Source organism: Ranitomeya variabilis, chromosome 2 (genome assembly GCF_051348905.1).
Source record: "Ranitomeya variabilis isolate aRanVar5 chromosome 2, aRanVar5.hap1, whole genome shotgun sequence".
Taxonomy (NCBI): domain Eukaryota; kingdom Metazoa; phylum Chordata; class Amphibia; order Anura; family Dendrobatidae; genus Ranitomeya; species Ranitomeya variabilis.
The window spans coordinates 331933318-331960300 of NC_135233.1; the positions used below are offsets into that span (position 1 = coordinate 331933318).

The 26983-nt window shown below is 42.3% G+C and overlaps 1 protein-coding gene across 1 annotated transcript in view; it reads left to right on the forward strand.

Annotated features, from left to right (window-relative positions):
• The window catches only part of GPC3 (glypican 3), a 726510-nt gene that overhangs the window by 382700 nt on the left and 316827 nt on the right, over positions 1-26983 (forward strand). Inside the window, exons 4-5 of the mRNA XM_077285334.1 lie at positions 8265-8395; positions 18572-18697. Of these exons, the coding sequence (XP_077141449.1) occupies positions 8265-8395; positions 18572-18697 (257 nt within the window). The remainder of the gene's footprint in view (positions 1-8264; positions 8396-18571; positions 18698-26983) is intronic.

Here is a 26983-nt window from a genome sequence, read left to right on the forward strand (position 1 = left end):
CCACCATTCCTATAGACAGTGAATGCAGCTGCATTCTAAGCCTCCATTCACATGGGAATTTCTGACCTCCGTTATTGGGATCCGCGTAGTCCCCAGTGGTCAGACCACTATTGATCATACATTTATAACCTCTGCTGTATATAGTGATATATGTTATCTCTGGGGCAGCCCCTTTAATGATGTACAGCACGTTATCAGTGCTAAGGAACAACATAACTGATTCACCTTACATAAGTAGCAACTCCAGTTCTCTAAGGAAGATTATGGTTACATATCTCTTGTCTATGTCTTTAATGCCGCTTCTGTTTTACCAGCCCTCAGTGTAAACTGTGTATACCTATAATAATATAATGTTTACTGTATCATAATAGAAGTGTTATTTATAGTATATAGTAGTATAACAATTTATGAAAATTAGCATCATTAAAATGTATGAAATTTGCAAATGAAACCATCTGCTGTCGTAAGAACGGTAATTTTCAGCCTTTTTAAGGGAGCATTAACTTCACTGTGCAGCTTCAGCCTTGGCCACATCATAGTGACATATAGAAAACTTGATGACTCGTGAAAGTGATGACTTTATGAAGTTCTGGAAGAGGAGTAAGTTGTGTGCTGGGCTCCCTCTGGTGGAGGAAGGTGTACTTACCATTTGTAAAATGTTTTGTTGCACTGCTGAACCAAGTTACTGTTTATTATGCTTTTCTTATATAGTGCTAACATATTCCTCGGCGCTTTACAGAAATTATCATCTTTATCTACATTCCCTATCAGTATGTCTTATGAATGTGAGAGGAAATCCACGCAAACATGAGGAGAACATACAAACTCCTTGCAGATGTTGCCCTTGGTGAGATTTGAACGCAGGACCCCAGTGCTGCAAAGCAACAGTGCTAACCACTGAACCACCTTGCTGACTACTGTTGATTTTCCTGCTTTGGTTGTGGGTTTACCATAGGACAGATGCAGACAACCATTTATTTTCTCATCTGAGAAAATCGGGTCAATTACACTCCAAATGTCATCATAGTGTGATCCGAATCTCTAGGATGAGGAGAAGATGGAGAAAAAAAAATGTCTCCATCTTCTCCATTGTGTCAGTTTGTGGAAATCGAACTGCACTCAGATGTCATCCAAGTGCAGTCTGATGTTTTCTACGCCCTCACTGACTTGTATGGCCGAATGCGATCCTAATATTGAATCAAGCTTGGACATGCAGAGCCCGACCGACTGGGTCTGTCCAAGGAAAAAAAATCAGAAATGTGCACAGCCTCGTGGCATAACATTAGTCTAAGTACGATCTGATATTTTGTTGGATCGCACTCTGATCGATAATATGGCTGTGTGCAGGAGCTAAGTGTTAGGCATCATTCAGGCATCAGTTTTTTGACATACAAGAATAATGGACCGAGTTTCATTAATAATTTTCATCAGAGTTTCGGTAAAGTTTCGTCAGAGTTTCATCAGCTTTTTTCAGTGATTAGAAAAAATAAAGAAAGTTTCTCCATGGATCAATGTCGGATTTGTCTCCATGACTTTGCACGGACCACTTGGTTCGAGGAAAAAATCTATCATAGGTATGCGTGCTGCCCATGAGAAGAACAGTGAGCGTGAAAAACTGGCGTGAGAGTGAGGCCTGATATCAGTATACTGTATATATAATAATCCAAAAACCGGGGCAAAAAAATTATCCACTCTCTGCCATATATAATATAGAAAACCGAAAACAAATGGACACTAGAGCTAATTAGACATAATATAAACTTTAATTATAAATATTAAAAAACCACAATACAAATTTGGTAATACGGTAGATACAACAGAAAAAATGATAGAGAACAACCTAGTACCGCATCAGAGAAACAGGAAACACAAATAGCACTGACAGAGGCCACAGGGTAATGAAATACAAATTATACAGAGAATCAAATAATTCTATCACAAAGAAATCAAGGTGGCCTGAATCATGAAGCTAAGATATATATATATATATATATACAGGCTCAATGTATCAGATAAGTAATTAAATCATAAAAAAGTGCCAGGTGCCAAAGTGCAGTGCAGAATATAGCCTAGAGAAATGGCCACAGACTCAAAATATCCTACAAATAATCTCATCAATTTAAAGTGTATAGTGCTAAAGTGCAACAAACAATAGATATAGTAACCCAAAACTGACCTACATGGCTAGTACTCATCAATAAACCCCTAGATTGGGGAATACACAGCCAATGTTGTCTACTGGGTTATTAGTGTTAGATATACATGCAGAGATTATGCAGCACTATATGCAGCCAAAGTAGAAATACATAGGGCAAATTTGCAACATGAGAAGATGAAAAAATGAAGGTAAATAGAGCCAGCCTGTACCTGAATGAGGAAAGAAGACCCCAACGTGCGTTTTGCCCATTTGATTCCTCGGGGGTTCTTCTTTCCGCATTCAGGTACAGGCTGGCTCTATTTATTCTTCTCCTGCAAATGGTGCGATAGTTTTTATGCTACGGTAATAATGTCTTTTTTTTTAGCGGAAATGCATTATTGCAACAATGGATACAAAATATTAGCCTTAGTTATTATTCGGTTGAACAGGAGTTAGGGAGGGGTGGTCGGACTCTTTCATTGTCAGTTGGGATTGATATACATCAGGCAAAATCGGTAGGGAAGCAGCAGAATGTTAAAACTTTTAATATAATTTTCTTTCCGTACATGATGATTGACAATTCATTGTAAAGCCAAAAGGCGGATATTACATTTCAATAAGTCTATTGTAGTCCAATATTGTTTAGTTTGCAGGGACCGCGATGGGTGCATCGCCTCCCCGATGTCTCAGTATAATGATTCTTGCGGTGCCTTTGTTTGGCCTATTATATAGCAGCCGTGCCTCTCTATTAATATCTGACTTTAGCACAGTGTCCTCCATTCTGCCTCTTCAGTTTTTAATTTCCAGAAAGTTTAAATGGCTATACCTACTACAAAGTGTTTCCCTTCCGTCCTTCTTCCTTAAGAATCATGAACGACATGATTATGTATTGGAATCGGACTGAAGTGCAGCCTGCAGTGAATAATGTAATGTAGTAATGACAGAGTTTGTGCCACCAACAGTACCTGGCTAATAGCATTTCATGCTGTTCCTCTGTATGTAACCAGTGCATTTATATTCATGGATGTAAGATCTGCAAGAAAGATAGATTAATCTGTAACTCCCTGAAGAACCAACGTAAGATGAATAGTGGAGTTCCATTAGGTTACAGTCTCAGCAGTTTGTCATATCACAATGATCTCGACCTGTTACCAAATAAGTCCCTGCAGATAATAAAAAAAAAAATTAGGAAAGATCCCTCGTTAGAATAAGCAGCAGGTCCCCGATGTGGCTTAGAGCAGATTAAGAGTTAAAAGAACATCCTAAAATCTCCAACAGTTGGGTCACAGCTCCCCCTACTGGAGCAAGGTCTGATTACTCCCTACCATTTATTTATTTATATTTTATTTATTTTTCTACTAGTAAATATGGAATTCTATTAGTTATTTGGTTATGAAAACGAAATGTAATATTTAGTGTTTGTATTATTTTATTTTCTAGTGCAAAATATTGTTAGCATTTCTTATAATACGTCTTTGATCACAATATCAAAGCTTAAAAAATCATCCAAGTTTCAATCAGAAAATGCTGACGATTTTTCTCTCATTTGTCATCCGTCTGCCATACATTTTTATACAACAGCAGTTATTAAAAATTTACAAGAACAAATACAGTTTCTTATATTAAAAAAAATTGTAATGTGTTCATAAAAATCGGATTCTATATGATGACTCTATAGGAAAACCGATATTTTGTGCGTCCATAGACTTGATTGGGTTTGGGTTTTTTGTTTCTCTTTTTGTATTTTCTACAAATAAACAACGTGTGTGTACATCACTTGGTCATTACTATGGTGAATGGCGTTTGTCAACGTAAACTCACCATGAGAAGTAAGTATATGGCCTTGTAGGGGATATAGCCCCTTTAGAAATTGCCCCTTTAGGCATTGATTCATATAGAGCACTTGCGCCTGTTTTTGTCTAGTTTTTTATATTGTTTTTTAGTTGTGCTAAATTTCTCCTATAAATTTGGAGCCTTTTTAAAGTCTATTTTATGTGTTCACCTCTTTGTTTTTTTATGTTCATAATTTTAGGTATGATTTTTTTCTAGATCTTTGAGGCCGATTCGTCAATTGTGACTTTCTAAAAAGTTGCTAAATTTTCAACCAAATCTATCAGTGATGTTTTTGTACGCCACAAATTTTTTCACAAATGTTATAGCTGTGTGTGACGTCAAAGTCACTATTAGGGCAGGTGCAGGCGACCGTGTGTGCTCCATCTGAGAAAAACGGTCCGATTATGCTCATCACACTCTGATCAGACTCCGATCACAGATCAGATCAGATGTAGAGAATTTAAAAAAAATAATAATTTCTCCATATTCTTCATTTTGTCAGTCCATGAAAAGTCAGACCGCACTTGGATTTCATCCGAGTGCAGTCTAATGTTTTCCACAGATCCACAGACATGAATTTGTGAGTGCGAACCAAATATCGACTGCAAATCTTGCATTCTGCAAATTTTTTCCAAAGAAAAAAAATCGGACTTATACACTGACTCACTGAATAATTGTGATCCAAGGGCGATCTGATGTTCTAACGATCATACTAAGGGCTCATTTCCACTGGCGAGAGACAAATCGGTCCGTCATCTGGACCGAAAAAACGGATGTAACGTATGCGATTGTCATGCGAGTGTCATGCGAGTGCAATGCGATTTTTAATCGCATCATCCGTATGACATCCGTATTGCTGTCCGATTTGTACGCACCGGTGTCCTTTGAAAAGCCGGCAAATCAGTGCTGTATACAGTAAAATCACACTGACAGGTTAGAATAGAGTAGATATATACACATAGAATAGGTATATATACATATATATGTCAGTGAGACACCTATATATGTATATTTATATTTAATGCAGCGCAAGATAGCATTAAAGCTGCTAATTCAATTGCCGGCTTTTCATTTCTCCTTCCCAAACCCGACAGGATATGAGACATGGTTTACATACAGTAAACCATCTCATATCCCCCTTTTTTTTGCATATTCCACACTACTAATGTTAGTAGTGTGTATGTGCAAAATTTCGGCGCTGTAGCTATTAAATTTAAGGGTTAAATCGCGGAAAAAATGGGCGTGGGCTCCCGCGCAATTTTCTCCGCCAGAGTAGTAAAACCAGTGACTGAGGGCAGATATTAATAGCCAGGAGAGGGTCCATGGTTATTGGCCCCCCTGGCTACAAACATCTGCCCCCAGCCACCCCAGAAAAGGCACATCTGGAAGATGCGCCTATTCTGGCACTTGGCCACTCTCTTCCCACTCCCATGTAACGGTGGGATATGGGGTAATGAAGGGTTAATGCCACCTTGCTATTGTAAGGTGACATTAAGCCAGATTAATAATGGCGTCAATTATGACACCTATCCATTATTAATCCAATTGTATGAAAGGGTTAAAAAAACACACACACGATTAAAAAGTATTTTAATGACATAAACACACAGGTTGTTTTAATATTTTATTGCTCTCTCAATCCATGTGAAGACCCTCGCTTGGAAAAATAATAAACCAACAATATACATACCCTCTCTGATGAACTGTCACGTCCCACGAGGTAATCCATCTGAAGGGGTTAAAATATTTTACAAGCAGGAGCCCTGCTAATGCAGCTGTGCTCGTGCTTGTAAGCCCCGGGGAATGTAGGAAATGTAGGTCAATGACCTCTAGTTACCTTCAGTCGCGGTGATGCGCCCCCTGCTGGTTGTCCTCATATGACCTCGAGCGTGGGAAAAAGTTCCCAGGCTGCTGTTCATGAGGACATCCACCAGGGGGCGCATCACCGCGACTGAAGGTAACTATAGGTCATTGACCTACATTTCCTTCATTCCCCGGGGCTTACAAGCACGAGCACAGCTGCATTAGCAGGGCTCCTGCTTGTAAAATATTTTAACCCCTTCAGATGGATTACCTCGTGGGACGTGACAGTTCATCAGAGAGGGTATGTATATTGTTGGTTTATTATTTTTCCAAGCGAGGGTCATCATATGGATTGAGAGAGCAATAAAATATTAAAACAACCTGTGTGTTTATTTCATTAAAATACTTTTTAATCATGTGTGTGTGTGTTTTTTTAACCCTTTCATACAATTGGATTAATAATGGATAGGTGACATAATTGACGCCTCTCCATTATTAATCTGGCTTAATGTCACCTTACAATAGCAAGGTGGCATTAACCCTTCATTACCCCATATCCCACCGCTACAGGGAGTGGGAAGAGAGTGGCCAAGTGCCAGAATAGGCGCATCTTCCAGATGTGCCTTTTCTGGGGTGGCTGGGGGCAGATGTTTTTAGCCACGGGGGGGCCAATAACCATGGACCCTCTCCTGGCTATTAATATCTGCCCTCAGTCACTGGCTTTACTACTCTGGCGGAGAAAATTGCGCGGGAGCCCACGCCCATTTTTTCCGCGATTTAACCCTTAAATTTAATAGCTACAGCGCCGAAATTTTGCACATACACACTACTAACATTAGTAGTGTGGAATATGCAAAAAAAAGGGGATATGAGATGGTTTACTGTATGTAATCATGTCTCATATCATGTCGGGTTTGGGAAGGAGAAATGAAAAGCCGGTAATTGAATTGGCGGCTTTAATGCTATCTAGCGCTGCATTAAATATAAATATACATATATAGGTGTCTCACTGACATATATATATGTATATATACCTATTCTATGTGTATATATCTATTCTATTGTAACCTGTCAGTGTGATTTTACTGTACACCGCGCTGAATTACCGGCTTTTCAAAGGACACCGGTGCGTAAAAATCGGACAGAACTCGCATGGTGCGAGTGCTGTGCGATTTTTTTCTCGCACCCATTGACTTGCATTGGCGAGTCTCGTCCGAGACTCGCAGCAAATCGCAGCATGCTGCGATTTTTTTCTCAGTCCGATTTCGGCTGAGAAAAAAATCGCAAATGAAAAGACACCTATTGAATAACATTGGTCCGAGTGCAATCCGATTTTTTATCGGATTGCACTCGTCCGTTTTCCTCGCCAGTGGAAATGAGCCCTAAGACTAAAAGTATGGTCGTCTGCACGAGCTCTTAGAATCATTTCTACTCCAGGAAAAATAGGTGCAAAGGCCATGATGAGCATGGTCCTACAGAAGAGATTTTCATAGAGGCTATATCCCCTCTAAATTAATCTCCTAAGTTTGGAATGTCAGTTTAAGCTGACAGACCCCCTTTAAATTATAAGCTTAGGCTGTGTTCACACTTATTAGATCTATGAGGAGGATGCAGCCTTTAGTGTCAATCAATTTGCATGACCCAGTTTTTGGGCCACACTAGAAATCTGTGGCCTAACGATGGGAGTCATGAGAGCCGACTCTTACTTGACGCCATCTTCGGCTGTCCTTTTGATTAGCCTGCCTGGTGTGACATCACATGTGCTTCACGCTGCAACGATGTCACACTAAGCTGGCTAACTAAAAGAAGAGCCGCAGATGCCGTCAGGTAAGAGGCGGTTCTTACGGCTCCGTCCAGCAGCCACAGATTAGTGTTGTGGCCAATTGACCGAGTTGTGCAAATCAATTCGAGTAATGGGATGACTCTGTTCTTTCTGTCCTAATCTATACAGCAAAGCTGGCAAATAGCCTACAGAAAACAGGTAATGTGGCCAATGTGTAACTGAAATATTTTATGATTTTGTGTATGGATAGTAAATAAAAAAAACTCCCAAACAAGAAGAATAAAAAGATCTTATGAATGAATTTATAATTTTCAGATTATGTCATTCCCTTTAGGCCAGGATCAGGCAACTAAACTAAAACTCAGGGCCAGTCGTGTCCACAAATTGCAGACATGACTGTCTCTGTGTGTAATTTACCCAGAATGTTGTTCATTGTAGAAGATCGGCCATGGGCACTGATACATTGGCTATAATGGGTACGTGTGCCCTCTTTTTGTTGTCAGTGGCTCATACGAACAGTATAACATGCTTGTCTGAATGAACCTTAAACCCAGGAAATTTTGACTGTGTTATGTGGGACTTCTATAAGAAAATAAACTCCCTGCTAGATACCATAACTCTAAATGTTATATCTGTATGTATAACACAGAAAATGTCAAACATATTGAACATTTATAGCCATATATATAAGGTATATATTTTTTTCAGGTCAATAAATTATGTGGCACTTCAAAGCAAAGAGTGTCAAGGTCAGTACGTAATGGAGGAGATACATATATCAACAAGAAGTTGTTCAAGGTCAATATGGACAATGAAGAAACCCTGTCTGGAAAAAGGAGGTGAGTTAAAGTCTATCCATATTACTCCTTGTCACGCCAAGTGTACATATGTTAGGTGGAGGGGGGCACACATTAATCAGACCTTTCCCCAAAGCTAAGGTCGAGGGCATTTGGCAAAGTACAGAGAACATATTGTTTGTCACTTTCTAAGATATGAACAGATGCCCTACATATTGTGCAGATTTTATGTTCCAAAATTAAAAAAAAAAAAAAGATTTCTTAAATCGGAATGAAGGTGCAGTTCAAAGATTTCTTATGACCTACAAGGCCGAATTTTAGTCACAAACATGATGTCAGTGAAAGAATTAAAGAGAAGCTGTCATCAGGTTTCCCGTTATTAAACTGCTGCCATCATATTATGTCCTAGTTAAGATCCTAGCGATCCTTTTTGTGCGCCCTGGCATCCCGTTATACCTGTAAAAATGATGTTTATGCACTCATGGTAATCAGTGCTGAGCGGTCAGTGACTGCAGTGAGCTCACTAACCTGGCCCCTCTGGATTTGATTGATGGGGCTGGACTAGCACGCTCACTACAGGCGCCGAGGTTTGTCTGTACACGACCATCAGACGTAATCTGTACACGACCATCAGACATAGTCTGTGCACGACCATCAGACATAGTCTGTACACGACCATCAGACATAGTCTGTACACGACCATCAGACATAGTCTGTACACGACCATCAGACTTAGTCTATACACGACCATCAGACATAGTCTATGCATGACCATCAGACATACATATGCAGCGCCCCAAGGTCCTGGTCGTTGCAGTAATATCATTCTCCTCTAGCGGGGAGTGATGTTACATTTGGAGGCAAAGAAGGACAACTGAATCCAGGTATCACAAACATGCAACACATTTCGCACTCCAGGCCACCAGGGGGAGCTCTGCTCCTATTTATTAGGGCACTCCTCACACTTAGATAAAACTGGTTTCCTGGGGAGGAAGTTAGTTAGTTGCTGGCTGAGCTTCGCTCAGGTAGTTTGTCCTTGACAGGGGTGGGATCCTGTCAGAGGCCGAGACAGAAGGACACGGAGCTGTGCCTGCCCTGAGTGCGACAGCTTCTAGAAAGAGACACTGAAGGAGAACTGTATAGTAGAGGGGTGAAGAAGTCGTAGCAAAGGAGTGGATATCAGAGGAGTTCTGCCCTACACAGGCTGCCTCCTTCTGAGGCGCAGGATCCCGGTAGCCGGAACACCGAGGGAGCAACAGTCCTTTATGCCTTGCTCCAGAGACCGTCAGGACAGCTAATTTCACATTACCTGCCCGCCCTATACCCAGGAGGCAAGGTGGCACCGCTTAGAGGCTGGGGCATGATAGAGTCCCTGTAAAACGCCTCAAGTCACCGGTCATACGGGTTTGTCCTATCCTGTATGGGGGACAGAGAGAGACATAACATCTGTAACATCTTCAACAGTTGTGAGGACCCTATGAGACCCTTAGCAGTAAGGTACTACAACACCACGGCGCTAGAGGAAGGCTACTGATTTCCACCTGGTTAAGGGCACTCTAGATTTGCCTCCAAACCGGCCGGACTCTGCCTGCTCTGTGATCTGGTACCCTGGACTGTGGATGCTGAAGCCTTCAGTAAAAGGTAAAGAGACTGCAACCTTGTGTCCTCGTTCTTCACTGTGCCTGTCACCATCCACCATCTACACACCGGGAAGCCCTGGGGACATACTTCACCTGTGGGAAGGTATACCATCTAGCTGCCATAACATCACCCCAGCGGACCCCTTAACCCCTTCATGACCTTGGGATTTTCCGTTTTTCCGTGTTTGTTTTTCGCTCCCCTCCTTCCCAGAGCCATAACTTTTTTATTTTTCCATCAATATGGCCATGTGAGGGCTTATTTTTTGCGAAACAAGTTGTACTTTTGAACGACATCAATGGTTTTAGCATGTCGTGTACTAGAAAACGGGAAAAAAATTCCAAGTGCGGTGAAATTGCCAAAAAAGTGCAGTCCCACACTTGTTTTTTGTTTGGCTTTTTTACAAGGTTCACTAAATGCTAAAAGTGACCTGCTATTATGATTCTCCAGGTCATTACAAGTTCACAGACACCTAACATGACTAGGTTATTTTTTATCTAAGTGGTGAAAAAAAATTCCAAACTTTGCTGAAAAAAAAAAAAAAAATGCGCCATTTTCCGATACCCGTAGCGTCTCCATTTTTCATGATCTGGGGTCGGTTGAGGGCTTATTTTTTGCGTGCCGAGCTGGCGTTTTTAATGATAGCATTTTGGTGCAGATATGTTCTTTTGATCGCCCGTTACTGCGTTTTAATGCAATGTCGCGGCGATCAAAAAAACGTAATTCTGGCGTTTCGAATTTTTTTCTCACTACGCTGTTTAGCGATCAGCTTAATGCTTTTTTTTATTGATAGATCGGGCGATTCTGCACGCGGTGATACCAAATATGTGTAGGTTCGATTTTTTTTTTTATTGATTTATTTTGAATGGGGCAAAAGGGGGGTGATCTAAACTTTTATATTTTTTTATTTATTTCACTTTTTTTTAACTTGGTTTTTTTAACTTTTGCCATGCTTCAATAGCCTCCATAGGAGGCTAGAAGCTGGCACAACTCAATCGCCTCTGCTACATAGCAGCGATCATCAGATCACTACTATGCAGCAGAAATGCAGGTGTGCTGTGAGCGGCGACCACAGGGTGGCGCTCACAGCTACCGGCGATCAGTAACCATAGAGGTCTCAAGGACCTCTATGGTTACAACGCAGAAGCATTGCTGACCCCCGATCATGTGACGGGGGTCAGCGATGCGCTCATTTCTGGAAACGCCGGTTAAATGCCGCTGTCTGCGTTTGACAGCGGCATTTAACTAGTTAATAGTGGCGGGTGAATCGCGATTTCACCTGCCGCTATTGCGGGCTCATGTCAGCTGCTCAAAACAGCTGACATGTCCCGGCTTTGATGCGGGCTCACCGCCGGAGCCCGCATCAAAGCGGGGGTTCTGTGTCATGATTCCCAATGGCAGGGAATTTGTCAACATAACACGGGCAAAAACAGGACGAGCTCTAGGGTGATGGAACCTGAGCTGACCGCGATCCTGAACCTCAACACTCAACTAACAGTAGCCGGGGGACGTTCCTGGGGGGCCCCTAGACGTCTCGCGCCAGCCGGAGATCTAGCTTCCCCTATCAGAAGAATAACAGACCTCACTTGCCTCCAGAGAAATATTCCCACAGAAATAGCAGCCTCCCACATATAATGACGGTGAAATGAGAGGAAGGCACAAACGTAGTTATGAAAACAGATTCAGCAAAATGAGGCCCGTTTAAGCTAGATAGCAGAGGATACAAAAGGTGAACTGCGCGGTCAGCTGAAAAACCCTTCAAAATACCATCCTGAAATTACTTGAACTCATGTGCCAACTCATGGTACATGAGTGGTAATTTCAGCCCACTAGAGCAACCAACAGCAGAGAATTACATATCTGCAAGCTGGACTAAAAAACATTAAAAGCAATCATGAAACAGGGAAATACAGACTTAGCTTGTCTTAAAGGCCTAGGATCAGGTAACAGAGACACACACTGATACATTGATAGCCGGCAAGGGAATGACAGGAAAGCCAGGTTAAATAGGAAACACCCAGCCTCTGATGGACAGGTGGAAACCAGAGACCGCAACCCACCAAAGTCACCCAGTACCAGTTGTAACCACCAGAGGGAGCCCAAAAACAGAATCCACAACAGTACCCCCCCCCTTGAGGAGGGGTCACCGAACCCTCACGAGAACCCCCAGGGCGATCAGGATAAGCTCTATGGAAGGCACGGACCAAATCAGTCGCATGAACATCAGAGGCAACCACCCAGGAATTATCCTCCTGACCATAACCCTTCCACTTAACCAAATACTGGAGTTTACGTCTGGAAACACGAGAATCCAAGATCTTCTCAACAACATACTCCAATTCTCCCTCCACCAGCACCGGAGCAGGAGGCTCAACCGAAGGAACAACGGGCACCTCATACCTCCGCAATAACGACCGATGGAACACATTATGAATAGCAAACGATGCTGGGAGATCCAAACGAAAAGATACAGGGTTAAGAATCTCCAAGATCTTATAAGGACCGATGAACCGAGGCTTAAACTTGGGAGAAGAGACCTTCATAGGGACAAAACGAGAAGACAACCACACCAAGTCCCCAACACGAAGTCGGGGACCCACGCGGCGACGACGATTAGCAAACTGCTGAGCCTTCTCCTGAGACAACTTCAAATTGTCCACCACCTGATTCCAAATCTGATGTAGCCTATCCACCACCACGTCCACTCCAGGACAATCCGAAGGCTCCACCTGACCAGAGGAAAAACGAGGATGAAACCCCGAATTACAAAAGAAAGGAGAAACCAAAGTAGCAGAACTAGCCCGATTATTAAAGGCAAATTCGGCCAGTGGCAAAAAGGCAACCCAGTCATCTTGATCAGCAGAAACAAAACACCTTAAATAAGTTTCCAAGGTCTGATTAGTTCGCTCTGTCTGGCCATTCGTCTGAGGATGGAATGCAGACGAGAAAGACAAATTAATGCCCATCTTAGCACAAAACGTCCGCCAAAATCTAGACACAAACTGGGATCCCCTATCCGAAATGATATTCTCCGGAATCCCATGCAAACGTACCACGTTCTGAAAAAACAAAGGGACCAACTCAGAGGAGGAAGGCAACTTAGGCAAGGGTACCAAATGAACCATCTTCGAAAAGCGGTCACACACAACCCAGATAACGGACATTTTCTGTGAGACAGGGAGATCTGAAATAAAATCCATGGAAATGTGCGTCCAAGGCCTCTTCGGGATAGGCAAGGATAACAACAACCCACTGGCCCGAGAACAGCAAGGCTTAGCCCGAGCACACACTTCACAAGACTGCACAAAGGTGCGCACATCCCTTGACAAGGAAGGCCACCAAAAAGACCTGGCCACCAAGTCTCTAGTACCAAATATTCCAGGATGACCAGCCAACACAGAAGAATGGACCTCGGAGATGACTCTACTGGTCCAATCATCCGGAACAAACAGTCTTTCTGGTGGACACCGATCAGGTTTATCCGCCTGAAACTCCTGCAATGCACGTCGCAAGTCTGGGGAGACGGCGGACAATATTACCCCATCCCTAAGGATGCCGGTAGGCCCAGAGTCTCCAGGAGAGTCAGGCACAAAACTCCTGGAAAGAGCATCTGCCTTCACATTCTTTGAACCTGGCAGGTATGAAACCACAAAATTGAAACGAGAAAAAAACAACGACCAACGAGCCTGTCTAGGATTCAGACGCCTGGCAGACTCAAGGTAAATCAGATTTTTGTGATCAGTCAAGACCACCACACGATGTCTAGCACCCTCAAGCCAATGACGCCACTCCTCAAATGCCCACTTCATGGCCAAAAGCTCCCGATTACCCACATCATAATTGCGCTCGGCGGGCGAGAATTTTCTAGAAAAGAACGCACATGGCTTCATCACCGAGCCATTAGAACTTCTCTGTGACAAAACCGCCCCCGCTCCAATCTCGGAAGCATCAACCTCAACCTGAAAAGGAAGTGAAACATCTGGTTGACATAACACAGGAGCAGAAGAAAACCGGCGCTTAAGTTCCTGAAAGGCCTCCACAGCCGCAGGAGACCAATTAGCAACATCAGCACCCTTTTTAGTCAAATCAGTCAAAGGTTTAACAACACTGGAAAAATTAGAAATGAACCGACGATAAAAATTAGCAAAACCCAAGAACTTCTGAAGACTCTTAACAGATGTAGGTTGTGTCCAGTCACAAATCGCCTGAACCTTGACGGGATCCATCTCAATAGTAGAAGGAGAAAAAATGTACCCCAAAAAAGAAATCTTCTGGACTCCGAAGAGACATTTTGAGCCCTTCACAAACAGAGAATTGGCCCGCAGGACTTGAAACACCTTCCTGACCTGTAGAACATGAGACTCCCAGTCATCAGAAAACACCAAAATATCATCCAAATACACAATCATAAACTTATCCAGATATTCACGGAAAATATTGTGCATAAAGGACTGAAAGACTGAAGGAGCATTAGAAAGTCCAAAAGGCATTACCAAATACTCAAAATGGCCCTCAGGCGTATTAAATGCGGTTTTCCACTCATCACCCTGCTTTATCCGCACAAGATTATACGCACCGCGAAGATCTATCTTAGTGAACCACCTAGCCCCCTTAATGCGAGCAAACAAATCAGTCAATAATGGCAATGGATACTGATATTTGACTGTAATCTTATTCAGAAGGCGATAATCTATACAAGGCCTCAGGGAACCATCTTTTTTAGCCACGAAAAAAAAACCTGCTCCCAGAGGGGACGAAGATGGACGAATATGTCCCTTTTCCAAGGACTCCTTAATATAATTCCGCATAGCAGTATGCTCTGGCACTGACAGATTAAATAAACGACCCTTAGGGAACTTACTGCCAGAAATTAATTCTATAGCACAGTCACAATCCCTATGAGGAGGGAGCGAATTGAGCTTAGGCTCCTCAAAAACATCCCGATAGTCAGACAAAAACGCAGGGACCTCAGAAGGAGTAGATGAAGCGATTGAAATCAGAGGTGCATCATCATGAACCCCCTGACATCCCCAGCTTAACACAGACATTGTTTTCCAATCCAGGACTGGATTATGAATTTGTAACCATGGCAGACCAAGCACTAGTACATCATGTAAATTATACAGTACAAGGAAGCGAATCACCTCATGATGAACGGGAGTCATGCGCATGGTCACTTGTGTCCAGTACTGCGGTTTATTCATAGCCAGTGGTGTAGAGTCAATTCCCTTCAAAGGAATAGGAACTTCCAGAGGCTCCAGACTAAAACCGCAGCGTTTGGCAAATGACCAATCCATAAGACTCAGGGCAGCGCCCAAATCCACATAAGCATCGACGGAAATGGATGACAGTGAACAAATCAGAGTTACAGACAAAATGAACTTAGACTGCAGAGTACTAATGGCAAAAGATTTATCAACCTTTTTTGTGCGTTTAGAGCATGCTGATATAACATGAGCTGAATCACCACAATAAAAACACAATCCGTTTTTCCGCCTATAATTTTGCCGTTCACTTCTGGACTGAATTCTATCACATTGCATAGTCTCAGGTGCCTGTTCAGAAGACACCGCCAACTGATGCACAGGTTTGCGCTCCCGTAAACGCCGATCAATCTGAATGGCCATAGTCATAGACTCATTCAGACCTGTAGGCGCAGGGAACCCCACCATAATATCCTTAATGGCCTCAGAAAGACCATCTCTGAAGTTTGCAGCCAGGGCGCACTCATTCCACTGAGTAAGCACCGACCATTTCCGAAATTTTTGACAATATACTTCCGCTTCATCATGCCCCTGAGAGAGGGCTAATAAAGCCTTTTCAGCCTGAATCTCCAGGTTAGGTTCCTCATAGAGCAATCCCAGTGCCAGAAAAAACGCATCCACACTGAGCAATGCAGGATCCCCTCGTGCCAATGCAAATGCCCAATTCTGAGGGTCGCCCCGCAGGAAAGATATTACAATCTTGACCTGCTGAGCAGGGTCTCCAGAGGAGCAAGATTTCAAAGAAAGAAACAATTTGCAATTGTTCCTGAAATTCAGGAAGGTAGATCTATCTCCAGAAAAAAACTCTGGAATAGGAATTCTAGGTTCAGACATAGGAGTGTGAACAACAAAATCCTGTATATTTTGAACTTTTGCAACAAGATTATTCAGGCTGGAAGCCAAACTCTGGACATCCATGTTAAACAGCTAAGGTCAAAGCCATTCAAGGGTTAAGAGGAGGTAAGAAGCAGCTAGACAGCAATTAAGGGCTAGGCAGCAAAACTCTGAGGGAAAAAAAAAAAAAAAAATTCCCTTCAACACTTCTTTTTCTCCTGCTTCAGCCCAAACAATTAACACTTTGTGGGCCGGCTATACTGTCATGATTCCCAATGGCAGGGAATTTGTCAACATAACACGGGCAAAAACAGGACGAGCTCTAGGGTGATGGAACCTGAGCTGACCGCGATCCTGAACCTCAACACTCAACTAACAGTAGCCGGGGGACGTTCCTGGGGGGCCCCTAGACGTCTCGCGCCAGCCGGAGATCTAGCTTCCCCTATCAGAAGAATAACAGACCTCACTTGCCTCCAGAGAAATATTCCCACAGAAATAGCAGCCTCCCACATATAATGACGGTGAAATTAGAGGAAGGCACAAACGTAGTTATGAAAACAGATTCAGCAAAATGAGGCCCGCTTAAGCTAGATAGCAGAGGATACAAAAGGTGAACTGCGCGGTCAGCTGAAAAACCCTTCAAAATACCATCCTGAAATTACTTGAACTCATGTGCCAACTCATGGTACATGAGTGGTAATTTCAGCCCACTAGAGCAACCAACAGCAGAGAATTACATATCTGCAAGCTGGACTAAAAAACATGAAAGCAATCATGAAACAGGGAAATACAGACTTAGCTTGTCTTGAAGGCCTAGGAGCAGGTAACAGAGACACACACTGATAAATTGATAGCCGGCAAGGGAATGACAGGAAAGCCAGGTTAAATAGGAAACACCCAGCCTCTGATGGACAGGTGGAAACCAGAGACCGCAACCCACCAAAGTCACCCAGTACCAGTTGTAACCACCAGAGGGAGCCCAAAAACAGAATCCACAACAGTTCTGACCTCGGATGTACTATCCCATCGGAGGTCAGAAAGGGGTTAAAGCAGCGTCGGTCACCCTGACTGAATACCACAGGTGGCGTCACGAACATATCCCTTTAAAGACCTTTCCCTTTTACACGGACGTCCCACGGGCCACGGACCGGGTCAGCCACCGTGACATCCGCCTGAGAACCGAAGGACCCGGTACCGACTACCCCACTGCCCACGGGCGGCGATCCACATAGTCTGTACACGACCATCAGACATAGTCTATACACGAATATCAGACATTGTCTGTACATGTCCATCAGACATTGTCTGTACATGTCCATCAGACATTGTCTGTACATGTCCATCAGACATTGCCTGTACCCGACCATCAGATATAGTCTGTACACATCCATCAGACATTGTCTGTACACGTCCATCAGACATTTTCTGTACACGACCATCAGACTTAGTCTATACACTTCCATCAGATATAGTCTATACACGACCATCAGACTTGGTCTATACACATGTCTGGGTTGTCATTTTTGATTTCTCCTTTCCCGCCCAGTCTTCACCTAGGAAAACTGGGTGGTTATTCCAGCATCAAAAAGAGGCTTCACGCCCGTGAAATGTCAGTAGAACTGCTGTCCTCGGATGTGTTCAGCCATCTCATGGTACAGTATCTAGTGTAACTCAGCCTTAGCTTGTGTCCCCTGTGCTCCTCTAAATGCATTTGTCTAGCGGAATGGTGCAAAATGCAAAATACACTTCATACTGATGGTTTCCTTTTAAATAATTAAACCTGTGAACACTCCAATGGTTTTCACTCATATTTGTTGACATAGACAATAATGATACATCTATAGTTATTGCTATTACTTTATCTATATTCACTACAGAATTTGGCCTAATGCCCAAGCTTACTGCCAAGTAATTCTGCCAGAATTTGCAGCTGGCCATTTAATCCCCTGCCTTCTGTTGTTATATACTGTACTGTTTAACGTCTCCTGATGATCAGTTTATCATCGGCTGGTGACCTGCAGAGCATCTACCCCTTTAGCTTGATGTTTTGTCCGGTTGCACACATGACTCAGCCGGTTGACTCCGCTGCAGCAAGTTGTCTTACAGCCACACACAAGGTAGTGATCAGGAGGAAGGGAATCATGATTGAGCTCCAGAGACAGGCAGAGTAGATTTCTCAGTTTTAGTTATAACATGAAACAAAAAAAATCAAAGAAAAGTAAAGGAGAAAATGCTTGAATTTTTTTAAAATTCATATTATTATTATATTATTATTTGAGCATTTTCAATATTTTGTGTTCTTTTAATTCCCAAGGGTCCATGTCACTCTCAGACTATGATTAGCATACAGTGACTTGCATGCATTTATTCCAAATTAATAAATCATAAACACCCCAAAGACAGATCACACCAGTGATATTTTCATGGCCTCATTGAGCATCTGCTAACCCGACATTGCTAACTGTGTTTGTTGCTCTTCCAGGGAGTTTATAATGAAGCTGAAAGCCTACAGTCACTTCTATGGCAGCCTGCCTGCCCTTGTCTGTCGTCATACCACTGTGGCTGAAAATGACACATCCTGCTGGAATGGACAGGAACTGGTGGAGAGGTAGTTATTTTCCTTGCTAGGTGTGCACATTACCCTGTCTGCAAGTTTTCTTCTCTTTGTTTTAATATTCTGAAATAAATGTTGCAGCTTGGTCTCCGCAAACCTCTATTTTACCACTAATATTGTGTAATGTGTACTGATCTATCAGCATGTAGGTGCACTCCTCTAATGAAGGGCAATTGAGGGGTAGCATTATGTAATTGTCAATTACTGCGCATGTAGGAATGTAGAACTGCAGGGACTGAAAAGTTTCAACAAAAGAGCTTGAAAAACAGTGAAATTACAGTCTGTGGTTCCTCTATAGTTCCTCTATAGTAACTTGAATATTTATTTCCTTACCTATAATTATCTCATGGAAAAAGTTAACCACTTGGGGACCAAGTTTGTTCTTTTCTTATTGTAACATTCTAAGATCCATAATTTTTTTTTTTATTAATGAAAATTTATACCTGAATTTTTTGTACATGAATTGTATGTTTATTTATTTTACTTATTTAAAAAACAAAATCATATTCCACGGAGCTTTACAGACATTATCATAATTTGTTTTAAATTCTGAGAGACAAATCATTACTATTCCTCCAATGGCGGAGCATTGTGAGAGCTTGTTTTTTTTCACATCAAGAGTTGATGTTTTCATTGATGTCATTTTATAGTACAGTCATAGTCAAAAGTTTTGAGACTGACACAAATTTTGGTTTTCACAAACTTTGCTGCTCCTTTGTATTTAGATATTTTACTCAGATGTTTCTGTGGTTACTGAAGAACTATGAGTATTCCATTAGTTTTTAAACTTTTATTGAAAAAAACATTACATTTATAGAAAGACTCAATATTTACAGTGTTGCACCTTATTTGTCAAGACTTCTGCCCTTTGCCCTGACAGATGAATGTCACGGCACTGTTGCAGGATATCCCAGCGTCAGAGGCTCTTTCCCTATCCCTAAATCTAGGGGCGCCCATGTTATCCATGCTCGCCAGATTACTTCTGATGGTGAAGAAACTGGGGCCATGTGCCTGGCTGTGCTTCTAAATTAGCCCTGATCTGTCCCCTCCCCCACCAATGAAATGGGAAGTTGTAATGTATATGGATACACAAACATGACTTAACAAGGTAAAATGTACAGGGATAAATTAAAATACCAATCATACAAATATGCACTCACAAACAATAAAGTGGGACACCGGGAAGTAAAGGAAGGAAACACTAGATAGGAGAGGATGAGGATGTGCACACAGACAGATCACCAAGCAACAGTCTTCTGAACAACACTCCAAGCAAACAACATCTCCAACTTCAGAACCAAGCAGTATGAAGCTAACACTGGCAACTCCTGATTGCCAGAGGCGAGTATATATAGAAGAGGGGAGTGGCCAACACTGAACAGCTGAGACCATCAAAGCAGGAAAACTCCAGGAGCTCTCAATTGAACAAATTAACCCTTGCACTGCTAGCAGAATCCTGAACTGTTTAATATGATGGTGCAGTGCTTCTAATTAGTGCAGGAGTACGTGAACTTGTGGGCTTCTGGCCCCTCTCTATTGCAGCAATCCTTTCACAATAGATTTCCGCTTCTGTGCCAAATCCTAGCTGATGACCCATTCTAGCGTCATCAGTGCTTGGAGATTATCCCAATTTCTGTGTTTGTCCACACAATTTGTTTGGAATTTATTATTATTATACATTTTTATAGTGCCATTTATTCCATGGCGCTTTACATGTGAAAAAGTGGGCAAATATAGACAAGTACAATTAAACATGAGCAAAAAACAAGGCACACAGGTACATAAGGAGGGAGGACCCTGTCCGTGAGGGTTCACAGTCTGCATGGGTGAGGATACACTAGGAGAGGGTAGAGCTGGTTGTACGGTGGTTCAGTAGGTTGAGGATCACTGCGGGCTGTAGGCTTATCGGAAGAGGTGAGTCTTCAGGTTCTTTTTGAAGGTTTCTATGGTAGGCGAGAGTCTGATGTGTTGTGTTAGAGAGTTCTAGAGCATGGGGGAAGCACGGGAGAAGTCTTGGATGTGATTGTGGAGAGAAGAGATGAGAGGGGATAAGAGAAGGGGGTCTTGAGAGGATCGGAGGTTGCGTGTAGGTAAGTACAGGGAGACCATGTCACAGAATTCACTACAATTTTTCATTAGGATTGAGATCTGGGGAGTTTTCTGGTCAGGGACCCAAAATGTCAATGTTTTGTTCATCAAGCCACTTAGTTATCACTTTTGTCTTGTGACTTGGTCTCCATCATGCTGGAAAAAGAATTGTTATTCACCAAATTGTTCCTGGATGTTTGGGAGAAGTTGCTCTTGGAAGATACTTTGATCCCATTCTTTATTCATGGCACTGTTATTAGGAAAAATTGTGAGTAAACCCCCTCCATGGATGAAAAGCCCCCACACATGATTGGTTTCGGAATGCTTTACTGTGGGCAGACAGAGGACTTCTTTTGAACTTTCCCATTGACTTGTATTGTAAAGTACAGAGCATCTTCATAACAGAAATCGTCTGAAGAATGAACTTATTACTTCTTTCATCCATATGCTGTTTTTAGAAATGTACAGTGATTAAAAGACGATCAAAAGCCTGTACATATGAACAGCGAGTCATTTTTACATAGTTAATTCTTTAGAACACCTGAAATTTTGTGTTGTGTGCACATAGCCATAGAAGGTCTTTTTTGAAATATCGAAAAGGAACATCTGTTGATAAACATTTCAAACTTCTCTGAAGATCCCGTCATTGATACGGTAGATTAGTGATTAGCACATCTGCTTTGCAGGGTTGCCAACTTAACTCTTTGTTTTTGCTGGACAGCTTTTAAAAAAAATCACGGACAGACAATGTTTTTTTACGGACACATTGGAAAACCACAGTATAATTCTGATTATAAATGATACATATTTAATCTCTTGTCCATAAATCTGATATAAAGACATCGGTTCACTGTTAACTGTAAAATGATGATGATTACAGTCAGAAAAAATCTTAGTTTCTTCAGCTTCAAAAAACCCAGAAACGCTTTCATTTTTTTTTTTACAGGGTGCAGTGGGATCCTCGGTTAAAGCCTGAACAATGCAAAAATTGGCATGGATTTTTTATATCTGACCTGTATTTGTGTATAAGGTTCTCCCCCAAAAGCATTTAGACAGGTTCCTTGGCCACTTATAAAATTGGTGTTTATGTGTGATTGGTCATTTAGATTATTGGACAATCTTTGTACGGGACCTTGGAAAATAGAAAATAGCTAGTGCCTCTGTAAACGTGGGATCCAAAGAGTAACTTTTCTCCTCGCGGAGAGTGACATAACATGTCAAGCTTGACATGCCAAGATGAGGAGACTTTTAAGCCGCAATGCTCCTGTGGGAAAAATGCAAATTGTCTCTTCACAGAGAAGGAGGACTAGAACTCTACTTCCACCTATTAGAAGTAGCAATCCTAAAATAAAAGTCAATATCGACTCTCTAACGAGTCTTGGAACATGACTTAGGCCGGCGTCACACTCAGCGTATGAAAATACGGTCCGTATTTTACGTCCGTAATACGCAGAAATGTTCCAAAAATAGTGATCCGTATGTCATCCGTAGTCAGGGTGTGTCAGCGTATTTTGCGCATGGCATCCTCCGTATGTAATCCGTATGGCATCCGTACTGCGATATTTTCTCGCAGGCTTGCAAAACCGACATCTAATGGATTTATGTGCTCAAATGTTCGTTACAACATATATACAGTATCTATATATATATATATATATATATGTCATTGAGATATATATATATATATATATATATATATATATATATATATATATATATATACTGTATTTATATTTAATTCAGCGCGAGATATGTGAAAAGCCGGTAATTCAATTGCCGGCTTTTCATTTCTCCTTCACAAACCCGACAGGATATGAGACATGGTTTACATACAGTAAACCATCTCATATCCCTTTTTTTTTGCATATTCCACACTACTAATGTTAGTAGTGTGAGTGTGCAAAATTTGGGCGCTGTAGCTGGTAAAATAAAGGGTTAAATGGCGGAACAAATTGGCGTGGGCTCCCGCGCAATTTTCTCCGCCAGAGTGGTAAAGCCAGTGACTGAGGGCAGATATTAATAGCCTAGAGAGGGTCCATGGTTATAGGACTCCCCTGGCTAAAAATATCTGCTCCCAGCCACCCTAGAAAAGGCACATCTGGAAGATGCGCCTATTCTGGCACTTGGCCACTCTCTTCCCACTCCCATGTAGCAGTGGGATATGGGGTAATGAAGGGTTAATGTCACCTTGCTATTGTAAGGTGACATTAAGCCAGATTAATAATGGAGAGGCGTCAATTATGACACCTATCCATTATTAATACAATAGTATGAAATGGTTAAGAAAACACACACACATTATTACAAAGTCCTTTAATGAAATAAAGACACAGGGTGTTGTAATATTTTATTAGACTCTTAATCCACCTGAAGACCCTTGTTCTGTAAAAAAGGAAAAATAAAAAATCAACAATATCTCATACCTTCCGTCGCTCAGGTCAAGTCCCATGAAGTAAATCCATCTGAAGGGGTTAAAAATCATTTTACACCCGGGAGCTTTGCTAATGCAATTGTGCTCCTGTGTGTAAAACCCAGGGGAATGAATGAAATGCAGGGGAATGTCCTGTAGTTACCTTGAGTTGCGGTGATGCGCCCTCTGCTGGATGTCCTCATATGAACTCGAGCGTGGGAACTTTCCCAGGCTCCAGTTCATGAGGACAGCCAGCAGAGGGCGCATCACCGCAACTCAAGGTAACTACAAGTCACCCTGCTTTCCATTCATTCCCCGGGTTTTTACAGGCAGGGGCGGCTGCACTAACAGGCATCTGCTTGTAAAATTAGTTAACCCTTTCAGATGGATTTACAACATGGGACAGAACGACGGAAGGTATGGAATATTGTTTGGTTTTTTAACTTTGTTTCAGGTGACAAGGGTCTTCAGGTGGATTTTAAGAGTCTAATAAAATATTACAACATGTGTCTTTATTTCATTAAAGGACTTTGTAATAATGTGTGTGTGTTTTCTTAACCATTTCGTACTATTGTATTAATAATGGATAGGTGTCATAATTGACGCCCCTCCATTATTAATCTGGCTTAATGTCACCTTACAATAGCAAGGTGACATTAACCCTTCATTACCCCATATCCCACCACTACATGGGAGTGGGAAGAAAGTGGCCAAGTGCCAGAATAGGCGCATCTTCCAGATGTGCCTTTTCTGAGGTGGCTGGGGGCAGATGTTTTTAGCCAGGGGGAGTCCTATAACCATGGACCCTCTCTAGGCTATTAATATCTGCCCTCAGTCACTGGCTTTACCACTCTGGTGGATAAAATTGCGCGGGAGCCCACGCCAATTTTTCCCGCGATTTAACCCTTTATTTTACAAGCTACAGCGCCCAAATTTTGCACATACACACTACTAACAGTAGTGTGGAATATGCAAAAAAAAAAGGGATATGAGATGGTTTACTGTATGTAAACCATAGTAGACTAAGAACAAGAGAATGCAGTCATAGAATCCAATAAAAACACTTTTTATTAGTAAACAGTAAAAATATACATACAAAAGACCAGACAGTATACAGCGAGACTAGTAGATGACAAAAAAATGCCAAAGGCAACATGAAACAACTAGTCACCTAAGGTCTGATGTCCCCAACGGTAGTCCAGAAACAGCCCATAGGAGTAAAAGGGCATGTAACATGTCAAAAAATCAGTGCAAAAAAGGTATCAAGCAGCCACAGTGTCTATGTCCAAATAAGACCCATAGCAGTAAGCAGTAGTATGGCTACAGACATGAGAAAACACTATAGTATACATATCACCTGATGTAGAGAATCCGGACCAGCGCAGGGGACACCGGACCACCCCGACGCGCGTTTCGGCATGTGTACCTTCCTCAGGGGTCGCATAGCGGTATGTGGGCACATCAAACTTATTTATACCAGACCCTTTGATGAAAAAAGATATTCAGCTGTGCAGCGCAGCCTCCGTCCGCCCAGCAAAGCAGATCAGCCGACAACCGGAAACACACGGGGCCCCACGTGATCCGGAAGTACGTGATCAGTAGCCGGAGCAGGTTGGGGCAACAAGCGCTTGCGCAGATGAGTAAACAGTATACGGCGGCCATGTTTAAGAAGGGCAAACAGAAGGGCACGAACGCTGAACTAGGTACAGGCTAGTAGCACATATTAAATGGAAACATATATGTGTATCACAGCTTATACCCAAGAGGGAAGTGCAAGGTGAAGGAAAATATGAACCACAACTATCCCTAACGGGATGCACAGATACGATCTAAACACCCATGGATACAGGGCTCATAAATTGATTAGAAACATAATGTCAACGCATGCTGGTATAGAGCAACATTAAACAATATTGAGATGTTACTATATATTATCCCAGATGGAATATACAATAGATATACGTTTTATGAGAACAAATATATGTTTTTTTAGAGATACACATAACCACACTAATACAGATAGCAAATAAACATATAACGGGAAGTCCCATATACAGCATAGTGGTCCAACATAGTAATGTGATTATGGTCAGGATAAATATATATATATATATATAAAAAACAAGTAAAAACCATATAGAACATAATGCAAGTAATCAAAATTAAGTGGCCATATAATAGGCATATATATCCAATAAATGAAGACAGCGTCTGAACGTTCCCGCAGGGTTAACGATCCCCTTCTGATTCCACATCTCTTCCACCATGATTTTGCCGGTTAAGTGCAGGCAGCCAACAATCAATATATACAAGTATGGGTCCTAAATAGCAGTAGAATAAAAATAAGAATTAAAATCAAAGTAAAAGCATCATGATGCGGAGAGGCAAATATAGGCACAGCAGCGTGACGACTACAGAAAAGGAGCATAGCTTATATTCTCGTTTAAGCCCAATGGATGTACTGTATTAAGCAACCAAATCCAACGCGTCTCTAATTGACCGAGACGTTTAAACATATTCCCACCGCGAATATTGACATTTAACATGTCAATACCACGGACTCTAAACAGTGAACCATCGCAATTATGAAAGGTAGAGAAATGTCTTGGAATGGTTTTTAATAGGGATTTATCTTTCTGGGTAGCAGCCGCCTCAATCCCCAAAACGTGCTCCCTAATCCTAACTTTCAAAAGTCTAGTGGTCATCCCGACGTAGATCAATCCGCACGGGCAGGTAGCATAATAAACAACGTACCTGGAGGTGCACGTAATACGCCTCCTGATAGTGTACTCCTTAGATCCACTAGAATTTTGAAATTTGTCGCATCTGTCCATGTTGGGACATGCGACACATCGCCCACAAGGGCCCGAGCCCACCGGGACTGGTATGTCATCCAAGAATGTTCTAGGTCCCTGTCCAGTGTAGTGACTCTTAGTTAGGAGATCCCTCAGATTCTTTGCCCGTCTAAACGTGAGGAGGGGTCTCTTGGGAAGAAACTTGTTGATTATAGGGTTGGTTTGTAGGATAGGCCAGGCTTTAGTAAGTGCAGATCTCACTCTATCAGCCTGGGGATTGAATGTCGTGATGAACCGAAGCTGATCACCGCTATTGGCTCTACCCTCACCCTGAGGTTTATATAGCAGACGATTACGAATAGAATACTTATCCCTATGATAGGCTTTTTTGATGTTACGTCTGCTATAACCCCGTTCGGCAAACCGTGCTGATAACTCCATGGCACGTTTCTCAAAATCAAGTTCTGTTGAGCAGATCCTTCGTAAACGGAGGAACTGCCCAACAGGTATTGCGGATACCATATGCCGGGGGTGACAGGATGAGGCATGTAGAACCATGTTGGTGGATGTAGCCTTACGATATATATCAGTATTTATATACCCGGTCTCGTCCTTACCAACCATTACATCAAGGAAGCTGATCTTAGACCTATCCCAGACACACGTGAGTTTGATATTGAGGTCGTTGCTGTTGAGAAATCCGATGAACTGCCCCAGGTCGACGGCCTCACCCTGCCAGACTAGAAGAATGTCATCGATGTACCGCACCCAGAAAGGGATGCGGTCCATCGATGACAGCCTGTCTGACAGGAAGAGGTCCCTCTCCCACCACCCCAGGAACAGATTGGTATAGGCCGGCACAAAGGCCGCGCCCATGGCTGTCCCCTGGAGCTGTAGGTAGAAGGACCCCTTAAACACAAAGAAATTGTGTGTGAGGGTGAACTCCAGTAGTTCCAACAGGAGTCCCCTAAGTCCAATAGACATTGT